This window comes from Oryx dammah, unplaced genomic scaffold (genome assembly GCF_014754425.2).
Source record: "Oryx dammah isolate SB20612 unplaced genomic scaffold, SCBI_Odam_1.1 HiC_scaffold_16, whole genome shotgun sequence".
NCBI lineage: Eukaryota > Metazoa > Chordata > Mammalia > Artiodactyla > Bovidae > Oryx > Oryx dammah.
In genome coordinates this window covers 9,908,662-9,922,869 of record NW_024070200.1, presented here as the reverse complement: position 1 = coordinate 9,922,869, position 14,208 = coordinate 9,908,662, and the positions used below count along the sequence as shown (strand labels likewise).

Below are 14,208 nucleotides of genomic sequence, written 5' to 3'. Positions count from 1 at the left end.
GCTAATTGGAGCTATCAAAATAGAAAATAATCGAAATCTACCAAGTCCAAAATGTCCCAATATTCTCAATGAAATAAAAGGTGGAAGTACCATAAACTCTATCTATAAAATAAAAACCAGCACCGAACTGAACTAAAATAATTTTTTAAGTTCCTTGAACCTAAATCATAAGTATGATTTCAACTACAATGCTTTTCTAAATATCACTCTTTTGTTTTGGATGGCATTTCAAGATATTTCAACTATTTTAAAACAGAGCAAAGGCAATAAAGAGAAATTCCATGTTTACTGACATCAATAAGCCACCTTTACTGTTTTCCCTCTGGTCTATTTTTTCTACAGCCTTCATCTCCTCCATAATCCACTCAAATCGCTATGTCTCTGCCTAGTTTTTACTTGAACACCAAGGTCTAGAACTGTCAATTTCATTTTCCGAAAACTGGGCTCCTTTTTATGTAAGTACTTCATGAGTCCCTTTCCCCCATGTAATTCAACGCCCCTGAACAAGCACCCATGCTGGAGACGCACTGGTTGGGATGTGACACAGAGAAGTGGTCCCTGAAGCCTACGGGATGGGGAGGGGGAAGCCCCCCACGAGGCTCACTCTGGGCCGAAGGGCTTTCCCACACCGCCCGCATGGCGTAAGTAGACTCTGGTTTCCCTCTCCACACCGTGGGACCACGGCATCGCAGATACCAACGAGAGGATAACGCGTGACAGGCACTTGGATGGAAATTACAAAGTCAGTGGAAATGGTCCGCAGGATGGAGGAGGAAGAAAGAGCTCAGAGAGGGCCCACGGGAGGTGCAAGGTGGGGTGGGCCGTGTTCACATGGAGACATGAGCCAAGCAGCAGAATAGCAGCAGCAGGTGTGTGCAGGCCCAGGAAAGACAGCTGGGGAGGCCACTGGCTGCGGCAGGGCTGGGGCGGGCATACCCAAAGGGCCTTCAGCACCCCGCTGAGCGAGTGACAACGATCTCCGCAGCAAGTAAAGAGTCAGAGCTTTCTGAGCAGCGGGATGGAAGGACTTTCAAAACAGAAAATAATTTCTTTCCTACCTAAGAGGATGCGGTTACTTTCTACTCACTCTCAACCTCTGCAACCACCCCAGGGAAATCTCGTTTTTGCTCTCAATTAGCACTCTTAAAAGACGATTCCCCTAGACCGCATCTAAGTCCTACATTCTTAATTACCTGAACATTCTACCACCAAGTCCGTGAAGTCCGAAAGCCCTAACTTCACTTTGACTCCGACATTTCTGCCTCCCCCAGCACTGGCCCCTCAGAGCCTGGTTGCTCTGGGGGTTACTCCTGCAGCAAGCACCCTCTTTACTTAAGGAGGCTGCAGGGAAGAGTGTGGAATGCTTGGGGCTCCAGGCTCAGCCACGCTCCTGACCATCCCAGACCAGCCAGGTGAACTGCACGAGCCGACAAAACTCTCTAGGCAAGGGTTTTCTCATCTGCAAGATGGGGCCGTGTTATCATCTACCTCTCAGGGGTTCGCTGAAAAGACTGGATGGAGAACGTCTGTGGACCACTCAGTGCAGCGCCAAGTGTCACAGACAACAGCAGGGAGAGGTCGGTGTAATGGTCAAGAGCAAGGTCTCTAAAGCCGGACTGTCTAGTATTTCCACACTTTTGACTGCTGCCACGGTTTATTGACCAAGTGCTGACACACTCTGCCATCTGTTCCCTGTTTACACACTATAAACGCAGGTCCTTCCATTAACACCTTCCCTGATCACAAGTGACAGTCCCTCCTTCCAAGTGCTCAGCAGCTTCGTGTGTTACGTGCCAAGCAGGTACCTGGCACCTTGTAACCCCTCTCTTGCATCTCCGTTACTTTTCTTCTCTGAATCTTAATTCCCCACTACATTCAGTGTCCCTCCTGTGCGGGGCCTCCCTGGTGGCTCAGATGGTAAAGAATCCGCCTACAATGCAGGAGACCCAGGTTCAACCCCTGGGTCGGGAAGATCCCCTGGAGAAGGGAATGGCAGCCTGCTCCAGTCTTCTTGCCTGGAGAATCCCATGGACGGAGGAGCCTGGTGCGCTACAGGCCGTGGGGTCGCACAGAGTCAGACACGACTGAGAACTAGCACTCTCCTTTTCCTGTGCCCGTGCTCCGGAGGACCCCGCTGCCCTGCCGGGCGTGGCGGCCCCTGCAGCAAGCCTCTGCTAGTCCTCTGGATCACGGACGCTGGAAGCCACCCTGAGTAAGTCCTCTAACTGCGCAAGGGTTAAAGGATGGCTCCTTACCTTTTTGCTTCTCATGTAGGAAAGGCGGCCCTCGTGCGCATCGGGGTACGTGCAGAAGAGATACGTGGTGATGGCGTGCTTCAGGAAGGAGTCGCCAAGCATCTCGAGTCGCTCCAGGTTAAATCCGTCGCTGGCGTTCGAAAGGGTCAGAGCCTGAAGAATGAGCCCAGGGTTGGGGCCGAGCGTCCTCGAGGAGTGCCCAGGAGAAGCGCTCTGCTCAGAAGCCGTCCTGTCCGGGGGCGCCTCCCCAGTCTCTGTAGTACCAGGCACGGCGGCCATCACGGGACTTCCATCTGAGGTAGATGTGTTAGCATTTCCATCAAGGTATTTATTACTCAGTAGAGTACATTCATCGCTGGGCTTGGGCTGGTTCTCGTAATTGTATAAATTCTGAATGGGATATGAGGTAGTTGGTTGTACAGGTATTTCCTGCTTGTAGTAATTCAGATGGTTTCCTTGGCAAAAGTCTCTGTTAGCTAAATCGTAACTGCCATTGGCAAGACTTTTATTGTAAGAAAGACCATTAATTGCTGTCAGATCTGTTGAAACTTCAATTTGGAGCTTCCCAGGTGACTCGCTGAGCAGCGTCCTGCAGTTCACAGACATTTGGTCGTGATTTTCTAGAGAGGAGGTTCTATTAGCACCTTGACGTGCAGCATTTTCAGGGACGACAATTGTGCTATGCTTACAGTAATTCTCATTTTCAGCTGAAGAGGAGTTAGCAATTGAGATGAAAGATTTGCTGTCGATAGATTTTTTCCACCCGAAGTCTAAGTTAGGGTATCTGCAAAGACATTTTTTATAACTTTTCATCAGACCTTTCAAAGAGGCTAGTGCAATCTGAGTAAAAGTTAAATAAAGATCAGTATAAAAATATTCCTACCTTAGAAGAGAAATAAGGTTCCAAGGCAGACATCAGCACTACTGGGAATTCTTCACAACATAAACCAAGCAGTGGGACAGGGTTCTCTGCGCTCGTTTATTCCCAACCCCACAGCACTGGGTGGGGCTGAGTTCATGAAGCCTGGGGTCAGCCTAGCGGACCTGGGGCCACAGACTGGGACTCCAGGCCAGCGGAGTGACTAGCTGGGGAATTTCGAGTAATTTACTCAATGTCTCTGTACCTTAGCTACCATCCCTGGAAGAGGAACCAATAATTCCTACCTCATAGGACTGTCCTAAAGATGAAATCATCTAACATAAGCTATAGCATTTAAACCAGTGTTTCACACTGTAGTAAGTGATTGGTACTATTACCAAGTTCCTCAGTTCCTGAAGCAACTTGTTCTTGCCAACTGGATAAGCAAAATAAATCTGAGTCATTAAACCAGTAGTAATTTCCTTAGAATGCAGAGACTTGACTAGTCAGAAGAGAACAATTGAAGACCACACACTGAGGCAACTGCTCTTTAATGTATATTTGATTTATAAAAGAAGAAGAGCCTTAAAATGTCAGCCCTGGGACAAACAATGCTCTTCATTTTTACTTGAACTGCCACCACTGAAAAGGGAACCATTGGTTTTGACCTTAGGCCCTCCTCTCCCCCTGAGCATCAGCAAACGATGACTCAATACACAGATGTTCACTTAGGAGTCAAATGATGCCTCTGTTTCAGGTATTAAATAGACATCCACATTTTCTTTCCAATCTTTTAAAAAATTATTCTACATAAAATTAAAATATGAACTGAAGTCAATGCTTTTTGCAAGCGAGATTTCATGAGCCATGTTTTCTGACCCACGGCACAGGCATACCTAAAATCCACAGGAAGTGATCTGACTCCCACACCAGCATCGCTGGCTGTCTGGGCTCTGAGCTCCTCTGCAGTCAGAAGGCAGTGAAGGCGGTAAAGTATGCTGGGGAGACAAACGGCTTTTCTCCACAGTGATGCTGGAATTGGATGTATAGCACAGAGTTCTGGAACCAGTATCTGTGAGTGAGCAAAACACGTAGGTAAGTGTAAATTGTGGAGAGGTAAATATAAAGCAAGCACACAAGAGAATAAAAATAAAACTTAAAAATCAATTTCACTGACGAATAAAGACAAAAATCAGAAACACTAGCAAAATCTTATTTTTAGAAATATTTTAAAAACTAACCCTTTAAGGAAAACAGGATTTATCCTAGGATTTCATGATATAATTGCTACCAGTGGACCAAGCATAAAGGCCAAACCTCTCACACTTACCAAAAAGACATTCATCGTGTTGAGGCTTGACAGAAACAACAAAATTCTATAAAGCAACTATCGTTCAATAAAAAAATTAATTTAAAAAAAGACATTCAAATAACGTCAATATGCCACGTTAATTAAAGCAAAACAAAACCTAAGTGTTGGGCAACCTCCAAAAAACTCATAAGTCACTCAATTCACTTGGAACATAAAATTTAAGCATCTTTCAAAATACTAAGGTATGCTAATGACAATGAACTCACTACCTGTTTATTCTGCAGGCTTTCCCACTTGGCTTTCCTCTTCTCAGCACTGCTTAGAGGAAGAGCTTTCCCCTTCTGATTCAAATGGCGAGGTGTCAAAAGATTAAGTCTAGAAAATTTTCAAAATAATCTTATCAAACAGACAAAAACAAGTTCATTCTGACAGTGGCTCTATGACTTCAGGGCAGCTCACTGGAAGAGCTCATTCAAATTGCAGACCCCTGGACAAGACTCTGGGCAACTGTGTATGCCAAGGACCTCCTGAGTTCAGGGTCTACATACTGGTGGGCCGCGGGGACCACAAACCTCCACATCTGCCTACTGACCTTGGGAAACTGGCACAGGTACAATCCAAGTGCCATCTCTGGAGTGCCTTACCGTGAAGACGTGTGGTCCACGTCCAGCAGTGGCTGGTTGAGATTGGTCAGGTCAAGGTTATACTTTGTTTTATAATACTCCGCAAACGTTTCATACTCAGGGGAAGGAAATTTACTCAGGGGGGTAAGATCAGTGTACACATCAGCGACATAAAATCGATGAGGCTGATCAAAATTGCGGTATCTAAAAAAGAAAAACAGTTTCAGTGACTGTATGGTTTAAATCACCTATTCTCAAAACACAAACTGTTTTTAATACAGAAATGCAAATTATGATTTTAAAGTAAGAGTTCAAAAGGTTAAAAATATATAACAGCAATTACACTTCAACTCTAACTAATATATTTCAAGTGAATTTAAGCCAAGAGAAACTATATTTACATCAAGTGAAAATCTGACTCTCCATTCTCTCCTATTCTAAATATCTCATCCGCATTCTTGGAGAAGGCAATGGCACCCCACTCCAGTACTCTTGCCTGGAAAACCCCATGGATGGAGGAGCCTGGTAGGCTGCAGTCCATGGGATCGTAAAGAGTTGGACACGACTGAGTGACTTCACTTTCACTTTTCACTTTCATGCACTGGAGAAGGAAATGGCAACCCACTCCAGTGTTCTTGCCTGGAGAATCCCAGGGATGGGGGAGCCTGGTGGGCTGCCGTCTATGGGGTCGCACAGAGTCGGACACGACTGAAGCGACTTAGCAGCAGCAGCAGTAGCACCTTATTCTAAATATCTATGCTTTGATAACACATGAAACCAAACGGCTCCTCTTGTTGTTGTTCAGTCGCTAAGTCGTGTCTGATTCTTTGCGACCCCATGAGGTGCAGCACACTAGGCTCCACCGTTCATCACTACCTCCCAGAATTTGCTCAGAATCATGTCCGCTGAGTGGGTGATGCTGTCCAACCATCTCATACGCTGCCAGTCCCTTCTCCTGTCGCCTTCAGTCTTTCCCAGCATCAGGCACTTTTCCAAAGAGTGAGCTCTTCACATCAAATGGCCAAAACATTGGAGCTGAAATGGCTCCTCTAAATATCTCTAATTTCATCAGTATAAACAGTATAGAAAACTTTCAATATCCAAGCAACGAAGTAAATAGTTTATGCATTACTAACGCTAGACATGAAAGACTCTTGCCCCACAAGACGCAGGCTACTGCACCATTTCTGACATTGACAGGCTGACGTTAACTGACATTTAAAACGTGGCACTGAGGTACAAAGTGAAAAAAGAAAAAACAAAAACAGAACAAAATCCAGAGACAACTGCGGCCAGTATTTCAATTCTTTAAAAAATGTGATATTTCATCTCGATGCTCAAAAACTTGACCCCCTAAATTTTCACCAAAAAGGTGGCACTAGTGGTAAAGAACCTGCCTGCAAACGCAGGAGACATAAGAGACTCGGGCTCAGCCCCTGGGTCCCGAAGAGTCCCTGGCAAAGGGCACGGCAACCCACTCCAGTATTCTTGCCTAGAGAATCCCACTGACAGAGAAGCCTGGCGGGCTAAGGTCCATACAGTCACAGAGCATCAGACACGGCTAAAGTGACTCAGCACACATACAACAAAGCACTGTAATTAGCTAGTTTCATTGCACTTAATTAACACTATGCCTTTCAACAATTTTAATAAACTGTTATTTATAATCAAATTCTTTATGACTTTGGGGATTAAAGGATGGAGGTTTCACAAAGAAAGCCTATCAACATCATTTAGATGAGCTGACCTTCACAAAGTAAAATCCTTTCACCAACAGCATTTCAGGCTTTGTTTTTATGGAAGTAAAGTGGGGAGCACAGGCCTGCCACTAAGAGATACCTGAATTTTCTACTGGCCACGGCGACACCAGGCTCACAGCCCACGACATGCCCCATGTGCCCGGGGGGAATCTTCAAAAGTCAAGTGACAGCTCCACTTTGCTTTCCACTTAACTCCTTACCTTGGAATGATAACTGCGTCTTGGTAATCTTCTAATTTGAAAACAAAGGGAGTTTCTTTTGAATACTTTGTGCTGGGAATGCCTATGCGAGCTTCAGATTTCTCAATATCTTCCATGAATTTGAAGTCAATGTCCAAAGTGCTGGAGTCACTAACTTGGGGAAGAAAAAGACCCTTTAACTTGTTAAAATGCAACAATGCAGGTTAGACCCTCCCTCAAGCCCTGCCTTCGTCCCATGTGCCTAGTTCAGAGTTATCACAGAGATTTCTGCACTATATCCAGTTAAGCTCATTGTTAAGCAACACTCTCGTTTTTTAGCTACTGGACAGACAACGCTGTAGTCTGGGTCCTTCTTACCAACGTTAAGAGGTAGAACACAGTAGGCTGAGTCCGCGTCTGCGGGTTTAAATTCTAGGGCAGGTTTTTCAAGCCGAAGAATATGCGAGAATATATACTGGTGAAGTCTTGTGATCAGTTCAAGCATTTGCAGAGATAACGTGAAGCCGGACTTCTTCAACTCAATAGATATGGTCACCTCTCCAGAGCGCGTGTACACAGGAAAGTGTGGGATCTTCGGAGAAAGAAAAATAAAGCCCAGCGTTAGCCAAGATTTCAGTCCATTATAAACAGTTAACTTCAGAAGAGGAATGATGCTTTCTATCAGGGGAACAGAAGAGACGCTTCCAATTGTAAAACAGTGACCATTCTGACGTAACAAAAGACAGTTACTTTTAAAGTCACTTTTCCTTTCTTTAAAAAAAAAAAACAAAGACAGTCCAACATAAAAGGCCACTATGAAATGTCCACCTGAGGTATGGGCTTGGCTGTCAGTATTCCAAAGCATCTTGTGGTGTCCTCGGGGGGGTAGAGCTTCCGCCTTCTGAAGTTGAGCTCATCAGGTAAAGGTGTCGTCAGGACCATCCCGATCACGTACAGGTAACAGGGCTGACCGGGCTTGGGGTAGCTCTCCCTCAAACATTCTGGAATCTGGGAGTGGAGAGAAAAATGTAAGCAACAAGTACAAGTGTATTCACCTCTTTTCCAGATGTTGGCAAGAAAACAAATTTTTTTTCCCTGGCTTTACTAAAAGTTGATGAGAGGAAACTAAGACCCAAGGCAGGAGACCTCCTCATTTACTTAACCTCAGTGGAGAGGTATTCAAAACCATCACACGCCGCAGGGTCTTCTAACACAATGCTATTCATTTGACGTGGGCTTCCCTGGTAGCTCAATAGTGAAGAATCCGCCCACCAGTGCAGGAGACACAGGCTCAATCCCTGGGTCAGAAAGATCCCCTGAAGAAGGGAATAGCTATCCACTCCAGTATTCTTGCCTGGGACATCCCACAGACGGAGGAGCCTGGAGGGTTAAAGTCCATGGGTTGCAAAAGAGTTGGAACACAACTTAGCAACTAAACAGCAACATTTCATTTGACCTATTTCTTCTGACTAGAGAACAAACTCTTTTCTTCCCTGGGTTTCTTAGTCTTTACTCACTGTTGAATATCAGAAAATAAAAGTAGCCAAGTTTTTAAAAATGCTACATAATCCTGAAACTCAGATAACCTTTAGCAACACTGTCACATACCATATCATCTTCCAGACTTTTCTGGAATAAATGTATACATTCCAGAATAAATGCACATAAATACAGACACATATGTATTTTTCATTACAAATGGAACCACAAAACAAAGACTGTATCACCAATTTTTACCTCTAGTTACTACAATGAGAATATCTTTCAGGGTCAATACAAGTCAGTACTATTTTTAATGGCTGTCTGATTAAAGGAGTAAACTATGGCTTAAACTAAACTAAGTTTCTAGTCATACAACCCCACCCAATAGTATACAGTTTCCAAGGCTCAATAATATAAAAAATAATTACATCTATACTTAAAAGGTACAGAAATGCTGGCTAAGAGATATAGTTACTAGAGTATCAGATAGTACAGAATGCACCTATTAATTACACAGGATGCAAAGCAGTACTATGCTTCTCAAAACACTTATTAGTGGTAACATTTGTCACATGAAACTAGCCCAGGAACCTCTAGGGTAATGTTAGAATAGGAAAACTGGATATGAGAAAATAAGCAGTTCAGAAAATCGGATAACTTAATTTCTGATTTTTGAAAAACTGACATGATTTTGAATCTTGAAAATGCTTAGCTGGGTGCAAACTTTTTTAAAAAAGTAAAAACTTAATAAAACTGCAAAAAAATAAATAAAAAGAATCATATTTAAACTAAGATCAAAGTACACAGCAAATTTCTGCTTTTGTTTGGGGGTTTAATAAGGTAAAAACACTGACTAGTATTTTTAAAATAAGTACTCCAGCCCCGTATGGTTACAGCTAGAAAGCCACAGATCCAGCTAGACATGACATGCTGGAAAAGCTATTACTAGTCAGGCCACACCCTGACTCCTGACAAGCCACCGCGCTCACGCCTGCCGCGCGCCCCTCACGCTGTACGGGCACGCGTCTGTTTCAGCACGCATACCCTCGAGGTCTTAGCCCCCAGTGTAAGGGAGAGCGGGGACCTGGCCACTAAAGTGAATGAAACAAAGAATGTCTCTTTAAATGACATTAACTCATTCTGGACAGAATGTGATAAACGCAAGAATCCTTTTGAGAAGAAAAGCAAAAGCGATGCCCAAAGTGAGAAAGAGCACAGGCTGCACAGGTGACAGCGAAGGGGCTGCTGTGAGACGAGCTGTGAACAAGGCAGGGAGGCGAGCTGAGGCCCACAGGCTGGGGTGAACTACACGGGCTTGGAAAGCCAGGCAGAGGGATCCGGGCCTGGCACAGCAAGCAACACAAAGTGAGGAAGGCTAGGTGTGTGTGTGGCTCTACCCAATACTAACTGCTTTGGGGTAGCACTGCCTTCGCTTCGTGGAGCCCGGTCTTCCTGGAACACTAGTCTCTTCTTCATCGTGCAGATCCAGCTCCTCCTCGTATTTAACAGTCTCCTTCCCAACCGGCATCAAATGGTCATCCAGTTCACCTAAGGGATGGAAAGAGAAGGAACGTGACTTTGTAATAAAACGTTCAATCCTGATTTTGCCTAATTAATCCGTGGATCACTCAGAGCAGCTCTGTGCTGGGAAACAACTGGACAGATCACAAAGACTAAAGCATCTGTGCTTTTAACAACAGAAACGTAATCAGATGGGATAACTGAAGGCCGAGTCTACTGTGACGTTCATATATTCAGTATGATGAGGATTATAAACTCTGTTTTAAGACTCAAAAACAAAAACATGTAGACAGGAAAACAGTATCAGATCACCCTTTTACGAATGCCACCGGAAAACAAGTCCATCCATTTTTAAAAAAGCTTTCATCTTACATAAATATGGACTAATTTGAGAAACCAATACATTAAAACACAAAACATAAATGTTCATGACTCAACAGTCAGAGACCTTATTACATTTATATATTTAAAAGGAGTTAGAAGTGAGAGCAAATAAATCACAGCTGCTCAGCTGTGAAAAACAGAGCTCTTCCATCTTACAGGGTCTTCAAGTTACATCACACTTACATCTGTCCTCCCCGAAGCACACCAAGAGCAAGGCATTCACAGCCCGCAAAACCCTGGAGACCCATAATGCCCTTGAGGTGCTTTTGTTATACAATGTTTTTAACTTTATTTTTATTTACATGTTTTTCACACACACTTACCAATTTTGTGCAGTTTTTCACAGCAAATGAGAGCCACGACTCTTTCAGCCAATCGAATGCAGCTCATTGGGGGACCCTGGAAGTAACAAAAAAAAACATGTCCACAGTATATGCATGGAGCTAGAGTACTGCTGGCGCATGAAACACAGATGAAACCTCTGCCCTAGTATCTTTAAAGCTGAAATTTACCAGTTCTTCATTGTGAAAAGCATCAACCAGTTTTAAAAAATCCTATTGTCTATATTTGAAAAGCCATCTTTCAAAATCCTGCCCAGTAAAACCTATACCAGTTATCAGAAAGAGTTTACAATCTTGATGAATTTAAATTTCAGTAAGAATTTAATATATCAGCATTGAGACCAAGGACAGCAACTGTATAAAGGTCTATTTTTTCCAATCAACTACAAAATAACTAGAACAGCCCAACTATATTTAATGAATTCTGTGTCACTGTAAGGAGAAGGCAATGGCACTCCATTTCAGTACTCTTGCCTGGAAAATCCCATGGACGGAGGAGCCTGGTAGGCTGCAGTCCATAGGGTTGCTGAGAGTTGGACACGACTCACTGACTTCACTTTCACTTTTCACTTTCATTTTTCACTTTCATGCACTGGAGAAGGAAATGGCAACCCACTCCAGTGTTCTTGCCTGGAGAACCCCAGGGACGGGGGAGCCTGGTGGGCTGCCGTCTATGGGGTCGCACAGAGTCGGACACAACTGAAGCGACTTAGCAGCAGCAGCAGCAGCAGTGTCACTGTAAGGATCTAAAGCCACACGTGAATGATGCTGCCAGAAATGTTCATAGTAGTAAGATTTTAAGATTTTAGAGGAATCTTCGGAGGTCATCTAGCCTAATTCAGAAAGTCTACAAATTACATATATGTAGTCTATTGAACACGTAGTTGACTACAAAAGAGATTTCTAAATGTACTTTTAAAAGTAGATTTAAAGCCAAATTTACCTATAACTTGCACAGCCTTAGAGAAGCTGAAAACAAATGCATTAACAACATTAAGGCACAATCATTTCTTTTTCTAAACTTACAACAATGGAGGCTCGAAGAGGTGAGTTAATTGGCAGATAAAGAGTTGAATAAAATGTACCATCAGGCAACTCTCGGGTTCTACATTTAGGAGCCAGATGAGTAAACGGATCACTTGGTAATCTAGCACAGTATCTGTGGGGGGTAAAAAAAAGAAATTGTGACGCTAAGTCTGCAACTAAGAAACAGAAGGAAAAAATCTGATATTCACATTCTATAGTTTGGTTTTTTATGTTCCTCTTCCCCTCTACTGAATAGGTATTTATATGCGTGGTTTCAGCATCACTGCTTCAAACTTTCAATAAGATGGAATATATGTATGTTTATATATATACTTATAAAAAAAAACTCTGAGATGACATTCTGTATCTGTGCTGTTCAACAGGGAAGCCACTGAGCTCGTGAACTGCAGCAAGGGCAGCTAAGGAACTAAACAACTTTAATTTTTATTAAAATTGATGCTTGAGTATCAACAGTCATATAGGTCTGTGCTATGACTGGACAGTGTACAAAGTATTGTTCAGAATCCATTAAGGGAACGAACCACCATTTGTTCCTTAAGGATCATCAACAATTACAGGGGCCTGTGCAAGGCAGGCATCAGCAGTGGGCCTAGTGTTCACCCAAGGAGGGCAGAGAACAACTGGGCCTCCCCACAACAGCACAAGGAACGCGGGGCAGGAAGCTGGCCCTGAGGAAGCTTAGCCTGAGCAAGGAGGGGGCCGGGACAGGAAGCCAACCTGGCGGGGAACAGATGCATACAAGGAGGGCAAAGGAATGTGCCGCGATGCTGCAGGGCCAGAAACATTTATTTCTGCACAATACTAGTTTTGCCTTCTGACCGAAAAAACCATCAACAGAATAAAACAACTTCTCTTTCTTTCTGTCACTGAGGCATCACAGGCCGTAAACGGAGAGACTGGTTATTGCTTCCAAATGGTGAACAGCACAACACTTACAGAGTCAGACCGAAATCTCACGATTCTCACAGGTTAGCTACCACGTGGCCTGCGGCCGTACCTGTTGACGTGCCCAATGGCCGTGTTGATCGTGACGCGGGGACCATCCTCAGGCCTCAGCACGTATGGTGGGAAAACATCGTCGTCGTCCACCACCGGCTCCGTGTCGGCCTCCCCGGTATCAACCGATTTGGAACATTTGTTTCGCAAGATCTGAACAGTTTCAGAACAGAATTTATGAGAACAAATGCCTTTCCTGCCACTAGCTGTCTGCCTCTGAACCTACGAAAAAGCTCTTGACATGAAATATCTCTCTCTCCTAAACACATACCTCAATATTCCACAGTCACCTGCTGCAGACAGTTTTCCCAATGTATCCTTCCCAGCGCCAGTCAAATGGAGAAGTTCCCACCCAGGGAACAAGACCCTAACTACCCCTACCTGCCAGCACACAAGTGATCGCCAGTGTTACATGAGTATCTGGGCTATGTCATCACTCTCAAACCACTCCGCAACTCAGTCAACTAGGACGACACCGTCCATGTGAACAGTATACCTCCTAATCTTCCCCAATAACCTTTATGACCATTTTCACTGTCATTTTATTGCAAAATACTGCTGTCTCTGTGCAATTACTCTCAACTGTCTAATAATGTACCCACTGCACACCTCTGCTGAGACTCAGCAGAGGTGTGAAAATACAACTGTTTTTATTATTTCTGTATGCATAAGAATAATTTACAGATAACATGTGACTCTTACCTTTTCAATAGCTTTGTATGTTTTAAGGTCTTCTTCAAAACTCTTTATTTTATCTGTATCTGCTAACATTACATAATTAGAGATGGGTGCCCTTGCTCTTCCCTTAGACTGAACATAGGATCGATACTCTGTGGGCAGATCAAAACGAACCACCAAGTTGCATTTCGGTATGTCAACACCCTCTTCCACAATACTTGTTGCAATAAGCAGGTTGGTTTCATGTGCTCGAAATTTCCTAAGGACCTGAAAAAAATCCACCAAGAAAAGGAATTCTAACAAACTTTTCAAAGAAAAGAGCATAGCAAAATAAAGAGAGAAATGTCATTTGTGACAATACTCTGAGCACTCTTAATCCAGGCCAGGCTAAAAACAATGACAGTATCACACAAAACTCGAGATGCCATGAACATTTGGGCAAAGAAACTCTGATTTAAAGACATTTTCAGCTGAACATGACTTGAAAAAATCAAAGTGCCTTTCTACTTTAGAGAAGCACCCAGGGACAAATCACAGTCTTCCAGCTAAAGACACTGGCTTCTTTAATAACCACCTGAGTGAGCAAGCGAATTCACTTCAGAAATCCTGTTGATATTCTAAGCCTCCCTATGAAACCTGTGTCTGTGAGCCTATGCCAACATCCCTCCAAAGATGTCAAAACTCCATCACTAAAATCCTTAAATCACTTGGAATTAAAAACTACAAGCAAAGCATCACTTATTTTCTGACATCTTGGGACACACTTAATTT

General features: G+C 43.6%; 1 protein-coding gene across 3 annotated transcripts in view; it reads right to left on the bottom strand.

Annotated features, from left to right (window-relative positions):
* DICER1 (dicer 1, ribonuclease III) overlaps positions 1 to 14,208 on the bottom strand; it is a 71,597-nt gene that overhangs the window by 14,585 nt on the left and 42,804 nt on the right. For all 3 annotated transcript variants that reach the window (XM_040257096.1, XM_040257097.1, XM_040257098.1), the window contains 12 exons: positions 13,462 to 13,704; positions 12,761 to 12,912; positions 11,743 to 11,875; positions 10,699 to 10,774; positions 9,879 to 10,018; positions 7,817 to 7,996; positions 7,367 to 7,580; positions 7,010 to 7,163; positions 5,071 to 5,253; positions 4,696 to 4,801; positions 4,011 to 4,186; positions 2,256 to 3,039 (listed from right to left, as the gene is read on the bottom strand). In XM_040257096.1, the coding sequence (XP_040113030.1) occupies positions 2,256 to 3,039; positions 4,011 to 4,186; positions 4,696 to 4,801; positions 5,071 to 5,253; positions 7,010 to 7,163; positions 7,367 to 7,580; positions 7,817 to 7,996; positions 9,879 to 10,018; positions 10,699 to 10,774; positions 11,743 to 11,875; positions 12,761 to 12,912; positions 13,462 to 13,704 (2,541 nt within the window). The remainder of the gene's footprint in view (positions 1 to 2,255; positions 3,040 to 4,010; positions 4,187 to 4,695; positions 4,802 to 5,070; positions 5,254 to 7,009; positions 7,164 to 7,366; positions 7,581 to 7,816; positions 7,997 to 9,878; positions 10,019 to 10,698; positions 10,775 to 11,742; positions 11,876 to 12,760; positions 12,913 to 13,461; positions 13,705 to 14,208) is intronic.